Genomic DNA, 18,377 nt, shown 5'->3' with positions numbered 1-18,377 from the left:
TTCAAACGGCCTCCTAAGAAACTTTTTATTTTCCAATATGCATATATTTACTACTGTTGGATAGATAACAGTCTATAGTTTCTAAAAAGGTTTGAATTGTTTCTCTAAGTCGAACAGAAATATTTTTACAGCCATTTTCCCAGCCGAATTGAGATTTCCAAAATGCGATGTGTCTCTTTAAGACCTTCTCTATAAAAGGCCCTTTGACTTGGGACCATAGGAACACGTCACACGGCTTCGTCAGGCTGTAATGCGGAAGTGAGAATTGAAAGGAGTCGAATATCTCGTCCATGGACTGAATAACACACCTTCTTGTGAGACCTGCGCAGTTAAAAAAAAATTCCGGGCGCGAAGCATAATTTGGTCTCGGCTTCTGGAACAAGGTAGATAACGGTGAATATGATGTCTGACTACGATATTATTTGATACATGTCACAAAATCATCCTAAAGTATGTTTTTTCAATATACTTTAATTATATTATTGCAATTTATTCTGGACTTTAGATGTGATACGACGGAAGAATTTTTTGAAGAAACGCTGTGTAGCGCCGCAATGCTATTGTGCTTGCTAACCAAAGAGGGAAATAATTCGTTCTGGAACCCAACTAAAGACTCTACTGGACATTGGACCCCGTTACAACATTCTGATGGAATATCAACAAAGATAAGACCCAATTTGGGATGCTTTTTCATATATCTGTTGAGCTGTGCTGTGCTAAGTGGGCTAACTGTGCTAGGCTAGCGCTTGACCAATGCTAGTGCTGACTTATGCTAGCTTATGTTGTTAGCTAATATAACGATATATTGTGTTTTCGCTGTAAAACACTTCAAAAATCGGAAATGTTGGCTTTATTCACACGATATCTGTCTTTCATTAGCTATCCACCATATGTTTTTCTGAAATGTTTTATGAGGTGTAATTAGTAGCCGACGTTGGTGTATGTATTTTCTCTGGCTACTCCCGTCTGGATTCAGACTCTAGCTATGTGTTAGCATTTTTGGGTAGCATCAATGTAAAACTGATTTATAGCTAAAATATGCACTTTTTATGAACAAAACATAGATTTATTGTGTAACATGTTATATGACTGTCATCTGAGGTAGTTTTTTCTGGGCTCTTTAGGTTGGTTTTAGTTTATTTCGGTTGGCTTGTGCATGCTACTTGAATCATAATTCATACTTCATAATCATATCCATACGTGTCTGTCCACTTTTGTATTTGGTGGTGAGCTAACATAAATATATGTGGTGTTTTCTCTGTAAAACATTTAAAAAAATCGGACATGTTGGCTGGATTGACAAGATGTTTATCTTTCAAATGCTGTATTGGACTTGTTAATGTGTAAAAGTTAAATATTTAAAAAAAATAGATTTTGAATTTCGCGCCCTGCAGCTGTTGTCATTTTCGTCCGATTTCGGGCTTGCAGCCCAAACAGGTTAAGGCCGTGAATGACCGCTCGACAGAAGCCGTGGACACAGGGATAGTCACTGTCACACATGCCAATGTGTAAAGTTGCCCCATGTCCTCATTCAGATTTTTCTGCTTAAGGAAATCAAGGAGATCAGAGGGACTTTTCCCTTCAAAATCAGTCATAGCATACATTACAGTCAGTTCTGTTTTTAGCTTGGATAGGTCAAACAGTGTTCCGTGACTCTCTGTTAAGCTGGAGAAGGCTGTTTGCGGGATTTTTTTCCGGTAGGTCTGAAAGTGCTGGGGGTCCAGGAGGGAGAGAAACATTACTTTTTCGTGGTCTTGAAACCTGTTTCGTATCTGGCAAAGAATGTTGTCCAGAATATTGCTGTGGAGTTGTTGGTAGTATGTGCGAGGGTCTCCTTGTGCTGGGCCTCTGCGTGCGCTGGGTGAACTTGAGATGCGCGCTGTGTCATCGTAGATTTGACTGAACCTGCGCCTCTCTCGCTCAATTGTGTCACAAAACTCGTTCACCCTTGTCAGGCAGAATTGTACATCCAAAGTTTGTGTCTGTAGAATTCCAAAAAGCACATCTGAATAATTAAAAATCCCATTGAATGTTTCAAGCAAAAAACAAAACTCAAAATCATCCAAACGTGCATTAAATCCATCAGCCATAAGCACAGTATCCCCGTCATGTTCCAGTAAGTGGTTAAACAGCTCCTTTAGGGCAACTCTCTTTTCAAAGACTGCATTGACCAATCTAGATGTATATTGCCACCTCGTTGGTGCAACCTTAGGAAGACGACGCTTGCAGATGTCCTCCAGCAGTTGCGTGCGCTTAGGTGATCGTGAGAAAAATGCTGCAAGGCCATTGAGGTTGGCAAAGAAGACCTTGCATTCGTTAAGCTTTGAGGCTCCTTGAGTCAGTACTACATTTAGTCGATGTGCATAGCAGTGAATGAATAAGGCCATCGGTCCCCTCTCCTTAACTTTAGCCTACACCCCATTGAGTCCAGATGCCATGACTGCTGCGCCATCAAAACACTGTGCCACAACTTTATCCAGACTACATTCATTTTCCTCCAAGAAACGGAAAATAAGAGCGGCAATGTCTTCAGCTCGCTTGCCACATCTTCAAATCTGATCGCTCTTTGACTCCTGTGTCCGTCACATAACGCAGGACGAGTGAGAGCTGTGCTGCATTTCCCACATCTGTTGTCTCGTCCACCATAACAGCAACAAAGGGAGCTTTTTTAATCTCCATTTTGATCTCTTCTCCCATAACTTCAGAAATAGCATAAATTAGGTCATTTTGTATTTTGCCTGACGTCCCAATGAACACTTTGTTAGTGGACAGGTGGTATTGTAAATCTGTGTTGCTTTCAGAAAGAAAAGAAAGAAGCTCCACGTAGTTCCCTTTGTTTGTGGAGTCAGCACTTTCATCGTGTCCCCTAAATGAAAGTTCCTGTTTACCCAAAAACATGACACAATCAATGAGTCTTTTCAATATTTCCCTATTTTTCTTCACCTTTTCATTGTGCAGCTCCGTTGCCCTGCGCACTTGTTCGTTGAGCTGTAGATCCACTCGGGTGTCCCCAAAAGTTTTCAAAAGCACCATTGCTTGTAAGTGCCCAGCCGTACTTTGCAGTGGCGTGCCTGGGGACTGGGCCTTCAGTGAGGTACTACACAGTCCCACCCGAATTAATCCACCTCATTATGATGCCATGGCTCTAGAAACTATACATTTAGACAGAAACGCAGTATAACCAGGCGTTGCGTCACCTTGAAATTGACAAATTGACATTTTTGGGTAAACAGTGTTTACCCAAAAACATGACACAATCAATGAGTCTTTTCAATATTTCCCTTCACCTTTTCATTGTGCAGCTCCGTTGCCCTGCGCGTTTGTTCTTTGAGCTGTTGATCCACTCCGGTGTCCCCAAAAGTTTTCAAAAGCACCATTGGTTGTTAGTGCCCAGCCGTACTTTAGTGTCTCGTTGCTGCCTTGGTTAGACAACTCAAGTTTGCAAAGCCAGTGTGGCTCCAAACACCAAATCGATCACTTGCAAATAATAGGCATTCCCAGCAGTACAGTTTGCAGTGCTTCTCGGAGCCAAGGAGCCTGTGAGCCATTGACAGCGCTCCTAGTTGAAACTTTGAAAGTGGCGAGCGAACGAAGCACTTTCCCGCCTGTGACAGGCTTTGTGGCGTCGGGCGACCTCTCCTTACAATGTCTAACTTTTCTTGAAAAGTTTGTCTTGAGAATGGCGTTATAATTATATCCTCGACCAAATCGATATCTTCTCCTCCTTCCGCCATTGTGGGTTGAAAAAACAGCTTAGTAGTACGCAAATTAATTCGTTTATCAAATTCAGTTTCCTAGATCTCCATAGGACCTGCCTCTCAATATTGGTAATCCAATCAAAAGACGTGCACGCACTACGCCTGCTAGCTGGCTCCTGTGTAACACTGGAGCCAGCCAGAAGGCGTAGAATAGCCAACTCTAAAGCTGATTGGTTGACACTAAATTTTCATTTCCATTCACTATAAGCTACAAGCGCCCGCACTGTTGATTCTGAAGGCCTGAGGGCAGATTTTAGAACCCTGGTAACACATGATGGCTGAATATGATTGGATAAAAGATCTAACATAAAGACCAGCCCTCAAAATCTCAACCTGGGGCTGGAAGCAGTGCAACCAAGAGGAAAGCTATGAAATGAAGAGTATAACTCTTACTCTGGGGAATAATTGAATACATATTTGTGGGAAAATATATTTAAAAAAAATATTATATTCTGATGATGTTTAGGCCAGCAGAAAAGGCCTTGCTGGCCCTGACGGCCCACCACTGCTGAAACGTCAATAATGTTTTCACTTCAAGAGACAGAACTGCTCCTGTTTTCCACCCATGTGACCTAACCAGCAAATACTCCTGGCCCTACTCATAACTAACACTTTCAGAAAGGGCGAGCAGAACCTAAATCCTTGACTTACGCTGGTGCCAGACTTCATGGGATTGCCCAGGTCACAGCTGAGGTAGCGGGTCTGGTTCTCAGCCTCGTAGCTACAGGTCAGCTGGGTCAGGCTCTGGGTGAGAAAGAAGAGAAAATATTTTGAAATTAGAACACAATAGAGAAGAAAGATATTTACAATCTTTAGACTCATTGTATTATTTAATCCTTATGTAAATAGGCTACTCTCAATTAGCTAAAATCTATTTTGCAAGATGACGTGTTAAAGATGGCAGCAGTCAGCAACATTATAAAACGTTTCATAACTCAAGAACATTTGGTTCCATTTAAAGTTTTCATAACTTCCATAACAGTCCTCCTCCCAATAAATCTATCATTGTAAGTCTTAAAGCCAATAGACTGGGAGCCTCCATATCTAATAGAAATGCTGGGGTGAGCTGAATGTTTAGTATGTGCTCTCACCTCGTTATTGCGAGCTATACCGCTGTAGTCTGCTTCAGGAGGTAACACCACATACAGTTCAGCCTCATAGGCCCCACCTTCACCCTCGTTCCGCGCGTTGAAAGTCAAGCTCAGTAAATTGTCGTCACCTAGGTACACTTCCTTCCTGTCCCTGATGGACCAACAAAACCAGAAATTGATTACTAATAGGGTCAGGGGTCAGAGGTCAGGTCAAGGGGTGTCGGGTCTCTGAGGGTACATAAGCACAGAGAGGTGGGAGAGAAAACTGTTAAAGCTTTGTGTACAGTTCACATAGTAGTTGGCAATAGCAGTCTGGCCACTAACATGTTTTGTTGCTATAGCCTGATACTTTGTGCTTTGTCTCTTCCTCTTCCCTGTTCAGGCTTTCTGCTATACATATCAGGCTGATTTAGAGCCGGGATTCAGAATGGGACACAGCCCAAAGCACATCACATAGATTCATCTCAGGAAATTCCCTCCCCCTCCCCTTGACCCCCTTCCCTCCCCCTGCATCACCCTCACACAAAACTTTTCCAATGTAGCAATAAAGTCATACATGCGAAAGAGCACAGACTAGGACTTTAAAACATATCCCCCTTCCCCTCCATCTCTCCCTCCAGCTCTCTCCCTCTCTGAACACAATGAGAGAGGAATTTCATACAAGGGCCACACAGACGCTTCTAATTACAGCTGAACTCATAAAACCAGGCAGAGAGGAAGCAACATGGACCATATTTCAAACACTGATCTTCTGCTGGCCAGTCAGCCAGCCAGCCTAGTCAGCCTCCTACAGCCAGCCAGCCTAGTCAGCCTCCTACAGCCAGCCAGCCTAGTCAGCCTCCTACAGCCAGCCAGCCTAGTCAGCCTCATACAGCCAGCCAGACTAGTCAGCCTCCTACAGCCAGCCAGCCTCCTACAGCCAGCCAGCCTCCTACAGCCAGCCAGCCTCCTACAGCCAGCCAGCCTCCTACAGCCAGCCAGCCTCCTACAGCCAGCCAGCCAGCCAGCCTCCTACAGCCAGCCAAGTCAGACTAAAACAGCCAGCCAGCCTAGTCAGACTCCAACAGCCAGGGACACTTCTTGAAAGTCCAATATCTTGAAAACTTGACTGCTGACATACAAAACAGTTTGGGACTGTATCAAGTGGAAAAATTCCTAAATAGTTTGAGTGGATTTTCCCTTTAAAGAAAACAAAGGGCTAACATTGAAAGAATCCACAAAAAACAAAAACCTTTCCTCTGGGGTATTGGTGGAACAGGTTGTGTGCCTTGGCAGGAAAACAGTAGAAATATCAACTACACGAATGAAGGATATGTCTCGGATACATTGCTGGGAATTTCATAATTGACCCTTTGCCCCAAGCTACTATTATACAAAGTATTGAAATGAATGCAGCACTATCATCTAACTGCCAAAGACAGTTAATGCATTATGATTTTCCTCACCTGAACTCACTATCGCCCTGTAGCACTCACTTCTGTCATCATGAAGTTCAATGAGAGGCTAGTTAAGGATCATATCACCTCTACCTTACCTGACACTCTAGACCCACTTCAATTTACTTACCGCCCCAATAGATCCACAGACGATGCAATCGCCATTGGAATGCACACTGACCTATCCCATCTGGACAAGAGGAATACCTATGTAAGAACGCTGTTCATTGACTATAGCTCAGCCTTCAACACCATAGTAGCCTCCAAGCTCATCATCATACTCAGAGCTCTGGGTCTGAACCCCGCCCTATGCAACTTCCTGACAGGCTGCCCCCAGGTGGTGAAGGTAGGAAACAACATCTCCACTTCACTGATCCTCAACACAGGGGCCCCACAAGGGTGTGTGCTCAGCCCCCTCCTGTACTCCCTGTTCACCCATGACTGCGTGGCCACACGTCTCCAACTCAATCATCAAGTTTGCAGACGACACAACAGCAGTAGGCCTGATTACCAACAATGATAAGACAGCCTACAGGGAGGAGGTGAGGGCCCTGGCGCACTGGTGCCAGGAAAATAACCTCTCCATCAACGTCAACAAAACGAAGGAGCTGATCATGGACTCCAGGAAAAAGCAGAGGAGAAGGTGAAAAGCATTAAGTTCCTCTGCGTACACATCACTGACGATCTGAAATGGTCCACCCACACAGACAGTGTGGTGAAGAAGACGCTACAGCACCTCTTCAACCTCAGGAGGCTGAAGAAATTTGGCTTGGCCCCTAAAACCCTCACAAACTTTTATAGATGCAAAATTGAGAGCATTCTGTCGGGCTGTATCACTGCCTGGTACGGCAAATGCACCGCCGCAACCACAGGGCTCTCCAGTGGGTGGTGTCGTCTGCCCAACACAGGGCTCTCCAGTGGGTGGTGTCGTCTGCCCAACACAGGGCTCTCCAGTGGGTGGTGTCGTCTGCCCAACACAGGGCTCTCCAGTGGGTGGTGTCGTCTGCCCAACACAGGGCTCTCCAGTGGGTGGTGTCGTCTGCCCAACACAGGACTCTCCAGTGGGTGGTGTCGTCTGCCAAACACAGGGCTCTCCAGTGGGTGGTGTCGTCTGCCAAACACAGGGCTCTCCAGTGGGTGGTGTCGTCTGCCCAACACAGGACTCTCCAGTGGGTGGTGTCGTCTGCCAAACACAGGGCTCTCCAGTGGGTGGTGTCGTCTGCCAAACACAGGGCTCTCCAGTGGGTGGTGTCGTCTGCCCAACACAGGGCTCCCAAGTGGGTGGTGTCGTCTGCCCAACACAGGGCTCTCCAGTGGGTGGTGTCGTCTGCCCAACACAGGGCTCTCCAGTGGGTGGTGTCGTCTGCCCAACACAGGGCTCTCCAGTGGGTGGTGTCGTCTGCCCAACACAGGGCTCTCCAGTGGGTGGTGTCGTCTGCCCAACACAGGGCTCTCCAGTGGGTGGTGTCGTCTGCCCAACACAGGGCTCTCCAGTGGGTGGTGTCGTCTGCCCAACACAGGGCTCTCCAGTGGGTGGTGTCGTCTGCCCAACACAGGGCTCTCCAGTGGGTGGTGTCGTCTGCCCAACACAGGGCTCTCCAGTGGGTGGTGTCGTCTGCCCAACACAGGGCTCTCCAGTGGGTGGTGTCGTCTGCCCAACACAGGGCTCTCCAGTGGGTGGTGTCGTCTGCCCAACACATCACCAGCCTGCCCTCCACGACACCTACATCACCTGATGTCACAGGACATCAACCACCCGAGCCACGGCCTGTTCACCCCGCTATCATCCAGAAGGCGAGGTCAGTACAGGTGCATCAAAGCTGGGACCGAGAGACTGAAAATCAGCTTCTATCTCAAGGCCATCAGACTGTTAAATAGCCATCACTAGCCGGCTACCACCTGGTTATTCAATCCTGCAGCTTAGAGGCTGCTGCCCTATATACATAAACATGGAATCACTGGTCACTTTAATAGATAGTTGAATAATGTTTACATACTGCTTTACTCATCTCATATGTATATACTGTATTCTATTCTACTTCTAAGCACGACACAGCTTTACTTACCCATCAGATCAAAACAACAACAAGGCCGACTCATCTGCATAGTGGGGTGAAAAGTTCACTTACTACATACAACCTGGCTCACAGTTGACCATACATAGCTATATTCTCCTGATCCAGTGGATGTCCTGAGCCGTGTATGGTCTAGGACTTATAGAGAAGGAAATGAAGGGACTAACTCACCCGTGCACCGCCAGCTTTAAGTCAGGAACACAGATGTTGTCTTCTCCACAGTCCAGCAGAATCTGGGCCTGGAGGAGGGAAGAAGATGAGAGGAACACATTAAACAGTGACAGAGCGTATACATAATCACACAGGCCCCGTTAAAAATGAAGCCTACACTTCTTTCAATTAGAATTCACACAGAGAATTAGACACACTTTGCTTTGATGGTAAACATACAATAGAGTGACTGTAGCGGGACGGGACATGTCGTTTAGCCAATAATGAGGAATATATTCCAGTCCAACCTTCAACCGCCCATCGTCCCCCGAGTAGAGTGTCATCACTACAGACCAGACATGTGTAATACTACTGTTAACAGTCCTCTCTCCCGGGGAAGGTTATAGACTGTATGACTGTGTGTGATGACACAAATAACACTAATTCAGCCCCATGTCTGACTTCACTTCCCTTTTGGGGGAAATGGCTCAATAAGAAGGCAGGAAAAGCTCAAGATCACGTCTGACTGTGTGATCAAAACCTCTGTTTTAACCCCTCTCTCTGGCCTGGGACACAGAGGCACAACATTTAGAGGGAAACTCTCCAGCTCAGCAGTGACTACCATCCCCCGGTTTCACACCTCTGGCCCTGGCTACTACGTTGGGACCTTCCAGAACACTCTCCCCTGGCTAGAGTCATATGACCTGGTCAGCCAATCACAGGCTGTACCTGGTGGGGATCCAGTAGTCTATCCTCCTCCCTGTTTGTAGTGCGTGTCTGATTCGGCTACAAACTTCGGCGTGCCTCTAGAAAGAAAATTGTGTGCCCGAACAGCCGAAAAAACACTCACTGAAGTCTAAAACAAACAAAAACGTCACAAAATGTTGACATAATATGTGCACAAACTCTTCCGAACTGTTTCAGCTGGGAATCATGCCAACGCCTTTAGGCCAGGGTGATCTTGAGGCCTAGACGCTACGGTGGAATGACCAGAAAGACATGAAGCAGGACAGGGTGCAATAACCACTGAACATGTGTGTGTGTGTAGCAGGTTTAGCGTAGGTAATGGTTTCCCTGTGTGATTCCATCACAGTGTGATGATCATGATGCTTTAGATGACAATGAGGATAATAAATAGAAGTTGAGGGAGATTAGAAAGAGCTCAGCGCCTCCCCTGTCATTACACAACCAGGGGTTCTAATTAAGGGAAAGCAGGGTAACCATAGTAACCTCCAGCTCACTCTGCCCCCTCAGTGTGCCCACAGTCAGACCCAGTCAGTCAGAGAAAAAGTTACAGGTTCCTATCCTCGCTGAAGCTAAGAAATATCAACTGACAGTGCCCCGGCTTCACGGCAACATGTGGAGCACATTACAGAGAAACTCTGAAACTACACAGAGGCATCAGTGAGCTCTCACTCGGCAACCAGAGGGTGTGAGAACCGGGGTAAACCACAACTGCCAGCCCAGTACATACGATGCCATATAGTGAAATCCATAATAAAGCATGGTGCATGTGATTAAATCCAGGCGGTAGTCAGTAATCACCCCCTACACGGTGTTACATTCACAATGGGTATCCATGATTAATGAAATATGTCAGCAGCTTTACACTACTAACCCCCCCATCATAGACACACATGGGTTATTCGAGCCCCACTCTGAAGTTCAGTTTCAGTACTACAACAGAATTTTTAGAGTTCAGTATTTAGATGTAGTGTAAGTACAACACAGCAGATCTGAAGAGGCCCCAGCAGCTTTGATACAACAAGGAGACACCAAGGACAGGGCTCAGTCCTGCCCTGCTCAGAGGGAGAGAGACAGAAATACAGAGGGAGAGAGATGAAGGGAGATAAATAAATACAGAGAGTGTGAAATACAGAGGGAGAGAGATGAAGAGAGATAAATAAATACAGAGAGAGTGAAATACAGAGGGAGAGAGATGAAGGGTGGTAAATAAATACAGAGAGTGAAATACAGAGGGAGAGAGATGAAGAGAAATAAATAAATACAGAGAGAGTGAAATACAGAGGGAGAGAGAGGCTGCGGTTACTGTGTCTGGCTGTGTGGAAAGTAATCCACGGAGACTCTGTGCCACAAAACGTTCAAAACCCGGACAGATCATTTCAAGTCATCAGTCTTAAGTCTCAAGTTATTTTATTTTCTATTAAGTTGAGACTCAAGTCATCAAATTTGTTACTTGAGTCAGTGTCCACATTTCTGCCATATGATCCAGCATGCCACAGCTGAAGGCAGGCAGCCCACACGTTGAGCCCTGCTCACGTCTCTCTCCCTCTCTCTGCCTGCCAGGAGAAAACTGGAAAAATTCAGACAAATCTACACCAGATGGCACATGGCCTGTGTGCTGCGAGCGAAGCACCCCATTGGCCCCACCCAGAAATATCTATTAACCCCGTGTGTCTGACTGTGCACCCCTCAGTCGGAACACGACTTATCAACCATTACACAGCCTATCTGGGCTGAAAGCTGCTATTCCTGGAGGGGCAGTCAAACTCAAACTCTCTCTCCACCATAGTGTGCACATGCCTCACATTTCTTCTGTTGAAAACTGCTTTCCAGACCCTCTGGACCCCTTCCCAGCAGAGCGGTTTGGAAATCAACTAGGAGAGCAGCCTTAGTCTTTCTGAGGGTGTGTGTGGGGGAGAGGGAAGGAAGGGGGAGGCCTGGTCAAGGTGAAAACATTACCATCACCTCTAAGTGAGTGAATGGATTTCCAGCCACGCCTTCACTAAGCCTTGTTCATTAAAACATGTGCAGTGCTCCACCACCAGAGATACAGGGGCTGTTGACTCAGAGTAGTCCTCCAGGGTTGGAGTGCTGCGCTGGGGGTCAGACAGAAGGGCGGGAGGGCGTGCTGGGGGTCAGGAGTGCTGCGGGGGTGATGGCTGGGGTGGTCAGTGGTGCTGTGGGGTTGTTGTACTGGGGGATCAGTGGTGCTGTGGGTTGCTGTGCAGGGTGGTCAGTGGTGCTGGGGGTCAGCAGTGCTGTGGGGGTGCTGGGGCTGTCATAGTTAGACAGAGGGGGGGTGTATTGAAGTACCTTCTGCTCGATGAGCTCGGTGGTCTGGTAGTTAAGGATGGGTCTGAGTCCGTGGGAGTCGAACGCTGCCTGAGGATCCAGACTGAAGTTGAGGGAGATGTAGATGGAGGAGAGCTTATCTCTGAACTCCTTGTCATCCTGCAGTCAGATAGAGACAGAGAGACAGATAGAGAGACAGAGAGAGAGACAGATACAGACAGAGAGAGAGACAGATACAGACAGAGAGAGAGACAGAGACAGATAGAGAGACAGAGACAGATAGAGAGACAGATAGAGACAGATAGAGAGAGAGACAGATAGAGAGGCAGAGGCAGATAGATAGACATATAGAGAGAGACAGATAGATAGACAGAGAGAGAGACAGATACAGAGACCGAGAGAGACAGAGATAGAGAGAGAGAGGGAGAGAGACAGATAGAGACAGAGACAGATAGAGACAGAGACAGACAGAGACAGAGACAGATAGAGACAGAGACAGATAGAGACAGAGACAGATAGAGACAGAGACAGATAGAGGGACAGATAGAGGGACAGAGACAGATAGAGGGACAGAGACAGATAGAGGGACAGAGACAGATAGAGAGAGGTACAGAGACAGATATAGACAGAGAGAGACAGAGAGAGACAGAGAGAGAGATGTATATACTAAACTGTGCTCTTTCAAAAAAGTTCTTACATATATAGGTTTTACGGACACAGTATGTTTTACATGAGTTATCTTGTTGTTATTAGTCCCAACCTTCAGCTCCATTCAACCCCTCCCATCTATCTCTTAACACCATCCATATTGGATTTCTATTTGTTATATATTTTTCAACGGTGCTGTGATGTTTCACAAAAGTTCTGAACCTTCCTATTCTCATTGTTTCTACAGATTGTATATTGAAAATAAACATTTTTGCTAAAAGTAATATTATATTATTGATCGATTGACTATGACTTTTTAGATCACCCAGTAGTGTTATCTGTGACCAAAAACAAGCTACACATGGACAGTACCAAAACAAATGATCTAATGATTCTGCCTCTTCGCAGCTAAATCTACTTAGCTGGGAAGGTTGTATCCCCCATATAAATGACATTATGTTGGTTGCAAGAATTCTGTATAATAATTTACATAGAAAAATTCTAAGTTTTGAATCTGGCATCGTTTTGCATATCAGTTCAAAAACCATGTTTATTTTTATTTTTTATTTAACCTTTATTTAACCAGGCAAGTCAGGTAAAAACAAATTCTTATTTACAATGACGGCCTACACCTGCCAAACCTGGACGACGCTGGGCCAATTGTGCGCCGCCCTATGGGACTCCCAATCACGGCCGATTGAGGTAGAGCCTTGATTCGAACCAGGGGGTGTGTAGTGACACCTCAAGCACTGAGATGCAGTGTCTTACACTGCTGCGCCACACGGGAGCCCATGTGCCATGGAATCAGTACGTCAAAAATCTATTCCCAACTATTTTGCAATCTATATGGCACGGCTGTCAATTATTTGGTCCTTAAATGAAACTGGTATACTTTTTTATTGATCACAATTTTCTTTAACCAATGATGGTCTTTAATGCCGACAGACCAGTTCTTACTTTTTCCCCTTCCACTTTCCTCTTCCATTTTTGTGGTAATGGTGCAATTACTTGGTTGTAATTTTGGGTAGAGCAGACTTACCCTCAGGTAGATCTTGGTCTCGTGACACACACGCTCTCCGCTCCGCACTCTCACACTCCTCTGAAGCATTGCCTGCTGGGAGTCTACAAACAGAGCCCTCTTCACCCCTCCATTCTGCATGTGTTTCAGACGGTCCAACTGCACCTCTACCAGGAAGCCTGGAACACACACATACACACAACCATGAATGTGCTATTGTTTTACACACCATCACATTAAAACTAACTTGCATAATCTCAAGCGAATAGAGAATCCAGACTATGTAGTTTGTTTACCATATGGCACCTAGCACAGTAACTATATGCATAGAGGGCTGATTAGTGGAATAATTGCTGGGGTTGTGTATGAACAAAGAGGAGCCTAGTGCTTTGATTGGAAATCATTAAAAGGATCAGAGCAGATATGGGGATTATGGAAGCCTGACACTGCTCCTCATATCTTTGTCACAATACAATACAATACAAAGCATCAGAAAAGTATTTCAACATACACAACGTTGTGTGCACATCTGATATTCGTGTGCAATTGAGAGTTTGTAATATGGTATTGTACGTCATCTGGACCAGATGAGGACAGTCGGCTCACCTAGGTTGTTTGGTAGGTACTTCCCATCGGCAGAGAGGCAGAAACTCAGGTTGACACTGTTTAGAACAGAGGAGAGACATAACAGAGACACGATTAGGAAAGCATTCATGCCACAAACATGCAAACAACATACATAGAAACACACAGACAGCTCACTCATTCACGCTCTTCCTTCCATACTTCCTCTTCCTCTCAAATCCGTCTTCAGATATCTAACAAGACAAGCCAAGTGGTATAATGGGTAACACTGTATGATATGAAGTAATGGCTAGTCATATGGGTAAAGTTAGGAAAGGCATCTCTATGGTGTAGCCAGCCAAGTTAATACCGTGGCGTGCCCACTCATCCTCAGCTCTCCAGCCTGGAATGGCTGAGTTAAAGAGGGTGAAATTGAACATCATCTCATGTATCCCCACAGACAGCACAGTCAGTCAGTGTCTATATGTGTACGGGCTCAGAGCTCTCTCTCTCTCTCTCTCTCCCCCATGACATCAGTCACAGATTCCAACAGTCCGCAACGCAAACCCAAGCCCTTTAGAACCAAACCCTCACTGACTGGAAAGAAAGAGGGAGGCGGCGATGGGGGAAAAAAGGGAGCGAAACAGAGTTAGTGTTGATAGAATACAAGGGAAGGAAGAAATAAAAGAGAATAAAATAGACACCCTCTTTCTGTATCTATCTAGGAGAAACCCCTGTGTGTGTTTGTGTAGGAGTATGTACCTGCACAAGAGCATCTCCACATCCTGACGCTTCCCAGCTGTGTTCCAACACCAAACAATAACTCATTCAAAAGCAGCTGGCAAACTTCCCGACCCCTCCCTCCCTCCATCTCCCCCCTCTATCCCTCCTTCCCTCCACCCCCACCTACATCCCACCATCACCTGGCAATGCAGGGGGGAAGCAGCAGACACACCAACACAGTGTCAAGCATGTTGAGCAGCACAGCCAGAGATCAGAGCAACGCTGTTCTCTTTCTGCTCCCATTGGATGGTAATGAGTACAATGCTGCACATTCCCTGCTCCTCTCGAAGAAACATCATCTGTTATGAAGTTGCTATAACAACAGGTCACCACCACCAGATAAGCCTGACTGTCTCCCAAATAAATAACATGATTAGTCTTGTGGAGTGATACAGTATGTCCTCAATGGGACTTCCTGTCTAAGTACAAATGAGAGCTAGTTTTGAGGAACTCCTTCCTGTTGTGCCAATTGTAAATCAAGCAGCAGTTAGAGAACAACACCCTTAGATAATGAACTCTGCACCTGTATTCACAAACTGCCTTAGAGTAGGAGTTGCTGATCTAGGATCAATTTACACTTTTAAAACATACTGAAAAAGATAACATGGACGGAGACCTGATCCTTGATCAACACTCAGGTCCTGTAGACTAGACAAGTACTCAACATGACAGGTATGATGCAGTACTTACCAGGAGATAGGTATGATGCAGTGTTTACCAGGAGACAGGTATGATGCAGTGCTTTCCACGAGATAGGTATGATGCAGTGCTTACCACGAGACAGGTATGATGCAGTGCTTTCCAGGAGATAGGTATGATGCAGTGTTTACCAGGAGATAGGTATGATGCAGTGCTTACCAGGAGACAGGTATGATGCAGTGCTTTCCAGGAGATAGGTATGATGCAGTGCTTACCAGGAGACAGGTATGATGCAGTGCTTACCAGGAGACAGGTATGATGCAGTGCTTACCAGGAGACAGGTATGATGCAGTGCTTACCAGGAGACAGGTATGATGCAGTGTTTACCAGGAGACAGGTATGATGCAGTGTTTACCAGGAGATAGGTATGATGCAGTGCTTACCAGGAGACAGGTATGATGCAGTGCTTTCCAGGAGATAGGTATGATGCAGTGCTTACCAGGAGACAGGTATGATGCAGTGCTTACCAGGAGACAGGTATGATGCAGTGCTTACCAGGAGACAGGTATGATGCAGTGTTTACCAGGAGACAGGTATGATGCAGTGTTTACCAGGAGATAGGTATGATGCAGTGTTTACCAGGAGACAGGTATGATGCAGTGCTTTCCAGGAGATAGGTATGATGCAGTGTTTACCAGGAGATAGGTATGATGCAGTGCTTACCAGGAGACAGGTATGATGCAGTGCTTTCCAGGAGATAGGTATGATGCAGTGCTTACCAGGAGACAGGTATGATGCAGTGCTTACCAGGAGACAGGTATGATGCAGTGTTTACCAGGAGACAAGTATGATGCAGTGTTTACCAGGAGACAGGTATGATGCAGTGCTTACCAGGAGATAGGTATGATGCAGTGCTTTCCAGGAGATAGGTATGATGCAGTGCTTACCAGGAGACAGGTATGATGCAGTGCTTACCAGGAGACAGGTATGATGCAGTGCTTACCAGGAGATAGGTATGATGCAGTGCTTACCAGGAGACAGGTATGATGCAGTGCTTACCAGGAGACAGGTATGATGCAGTGCTTACCAGGAGACAGGTATGATGCAGTGCTTACCAGGAGACAGGTATGATGCAGTGCTTACCAGGAGACAGGTATGATGCAGTGCTTTCCAGGAGATAGGAATGATGCAGTGTTTACCAGGAGACAGGTATGATGCAGTGTTTACCAGGAGACAGGTATGATGCAGTGCTTACCAGGAGACAGGTATGATGCAGTGCTTACCAGGAGACAGGTATGATGCAGTGCTTACCAGGAGACAGGTATGATGCAGTACTTACCAGGAGACAGGTATGATGCAGTGTTTACCAGGAGACAGGTATGATGCAGTGCTTACCAGGAGACAGGTATGATGCAGTACTTACCAGGAGACAGGTATGATGCAGTGCTTACCAGGAGACAGGTATGATGCAGTGCTTACCAGGAGACAGGTATGATGCAGTACTTACCAGGAGATAGGTATGATGCAGTGCTTACCAGGAGACAGGTATGATGCAGTGTTTACCAGGAGACAGGTATGATGCAGTGCTTACCAGGAGATAGGTATGATGCAGTGCTTACCAGGAGACAGGTATGATGCAGTGCTTTCCAGGAGATAGGTATGATGCAGTGTTTACCAGGAGATAGGTATGATGCAGTGCTTACCAGGAGACAGGTATGATGCAGTGCTTACCAGGAGATAGGTATGATGCAGTGCTTACCAGGAGACAGGTATGATGCAGTGCTTACCAGGAGACAGGTATGATGCAGTGCTTACCAGGAGACAGGTATGATGCAGTGTTTACCAGGAGACAGGTATGATGCAGTGTTTACCAGGAGATAGGTATGATGCAGTGTTTACCAGGAGACAGGTATGATGCAGTGCTTTCCAGGAGATAGGTATGATGCAGTGTTTACCAGGAGATAGGTATGATGCAGTGCTTACCAGGAGACAGGTATGATGCAGTGCTTTCCAGGAGATAGGTATGATGCAGTGCTTACCAGGAGACAGGTATGATGCAGTGCTTACCAGGAGACAGGTATGATGCAGTGTTTACCAGGAGACAAGTATGATGCAGTGTTTACCAGGAGACAGGTATGATGCAGTGCTTACCAGGAGATAGGTATGATGCAGTGCTTTCCAGGAGATAGGTATGATGCAGTGCTTACCAGGAGACATGTATGATGCAGTGCTTACCAGGAGACAGGTATGATGCAGTGCTTACCAGGAGATAGGTATGATGCAGTGCTTACCAGGAGACAGGTATGATGCAGTGCTTACCAGGAGACAGGTATGATGCAGTGCTTACCAGGAGACAGGTATGATGCAGTGCTTACCAGGAGACAGGTATGATGCAGTGCTTACCAGGAGACAGGTATGATGCAGTGCTTACCAGGAGACAGGTATGATGCAGTGCTTACCAGGAGATAGGTATGATGCAGTGCTTACCAGGAGACAGGTATGATGCAGTGCTTACCAGGAGACAGGTATGATGCAGTACTTACCAGGAGATAGGTATGATGCAGTGCTTACCAGGAGATAGGTATGATGCAGTGCTTTCCAGGAGATAGGAATGATGCAGTGTTTACCAGGAGACAGGTATGATGCAGTGTTTACCAGGAGACAGGTATGATGCAGTGCTTACCAGGAGATAGGTATGATGCAGTGCTTACCAGGAGACAGGTATGATGCAGTACTTACCAGGAGACAGGTATGATGCAGTACTTACCAGGAGACAGGTATGATGCAGTGTTTACCAGGAGACAGGTATGATGCAGTGCTTACCAGGAGACAGGTATGATGCAGTACTTACCAGGAGATAGGTATGATGCAGTGCTTACCAGGAGACAGGTATGATGCAGTGCTTACCAGGAGACAGGTATGATGCAGTGCTTACCAGGAGACAGGTATGATGCAGTACTTACCAGGAGATAGGTATGATGCAGTGCTTACCAGGAGACAGGTATGATGCAGTGCTTACCAGGAGACAGGTATGATGCAGTGTTTACCAGGAGACAGGTATGATGCAGTGCTTACCAGGAGATAGGTATGATGCAGTGCTTACCAGGAGACAGGTATGATGCAGTACTTACCAGGAGATAGGTATGATGCAGTGTTTACCAGGAGACAGGTATGATGCA

At 46.1% G+C, this 18,377-nt stretch overlaps 1 protein-coding gene across 1 annotated transcript in view; it reads right to left on the bottom strand.

The window, feature by feature from the left end:
- LOC129829937 (integrin alpha-5-like) overlaps nucleotides 1–18,377 on the bottom strand; it is an 86,299-nt gene that overhangs the window by 23,077 nt on the left and 44,845 nt on the right. Inside the window, exons 16-21 of the mRNA XM_055891972.1 lie at nucleotides 13,819–13,874; nucleotides 13,234–13,391; nucleotides 11,568–11,705; nucleotides 8,532–8,599; nucleotides 4,850–5,000; nucleotides 4,410–4,502 (exon numbers count right to left, since the gene is read on the bottom strand). Coding sequence (XP_055747947.1) covers nucleotides 4,410–4,502; nucleotides 4,850–5,000; nucleotides 8,532–8,599; nucleotides 11,568–11,705; nucleotides 13,234–13,391; nucleotides 13,819–13,874 — 664 coding nt within the window. The remainder of the gene's footprint in view (nucleotides 1–4,409; nucleotides 4,503–4,849; nucleotides 5,001–8,531; nucleotides 8,600–11,567; nucleotides 11,706–13,233; nucleotides 13,392–13,818; nucleotides 13,875–18,377) is intronic.

The sequence above is a fragment of the Salvelinus fontinalis genome, chromosome 31, assembly GCF_029448725.1.
Source record: "Salvelinus fontinalis isolate EN_2023a chromosome 31, ASM2944872v1, whole genome shotgun sequence".
NCBI lineage: Eukaryota > Metazoa > Chordata > Actinopteri > Salmoniformes > Salmonidae > Salvelinus > Salvelinus fontinalis.
The sequence above is the reverse complement of the archived record's forward strand: the minus strand, read 5'-3'. Positions and strand labels throughout refer to the sequence as shown.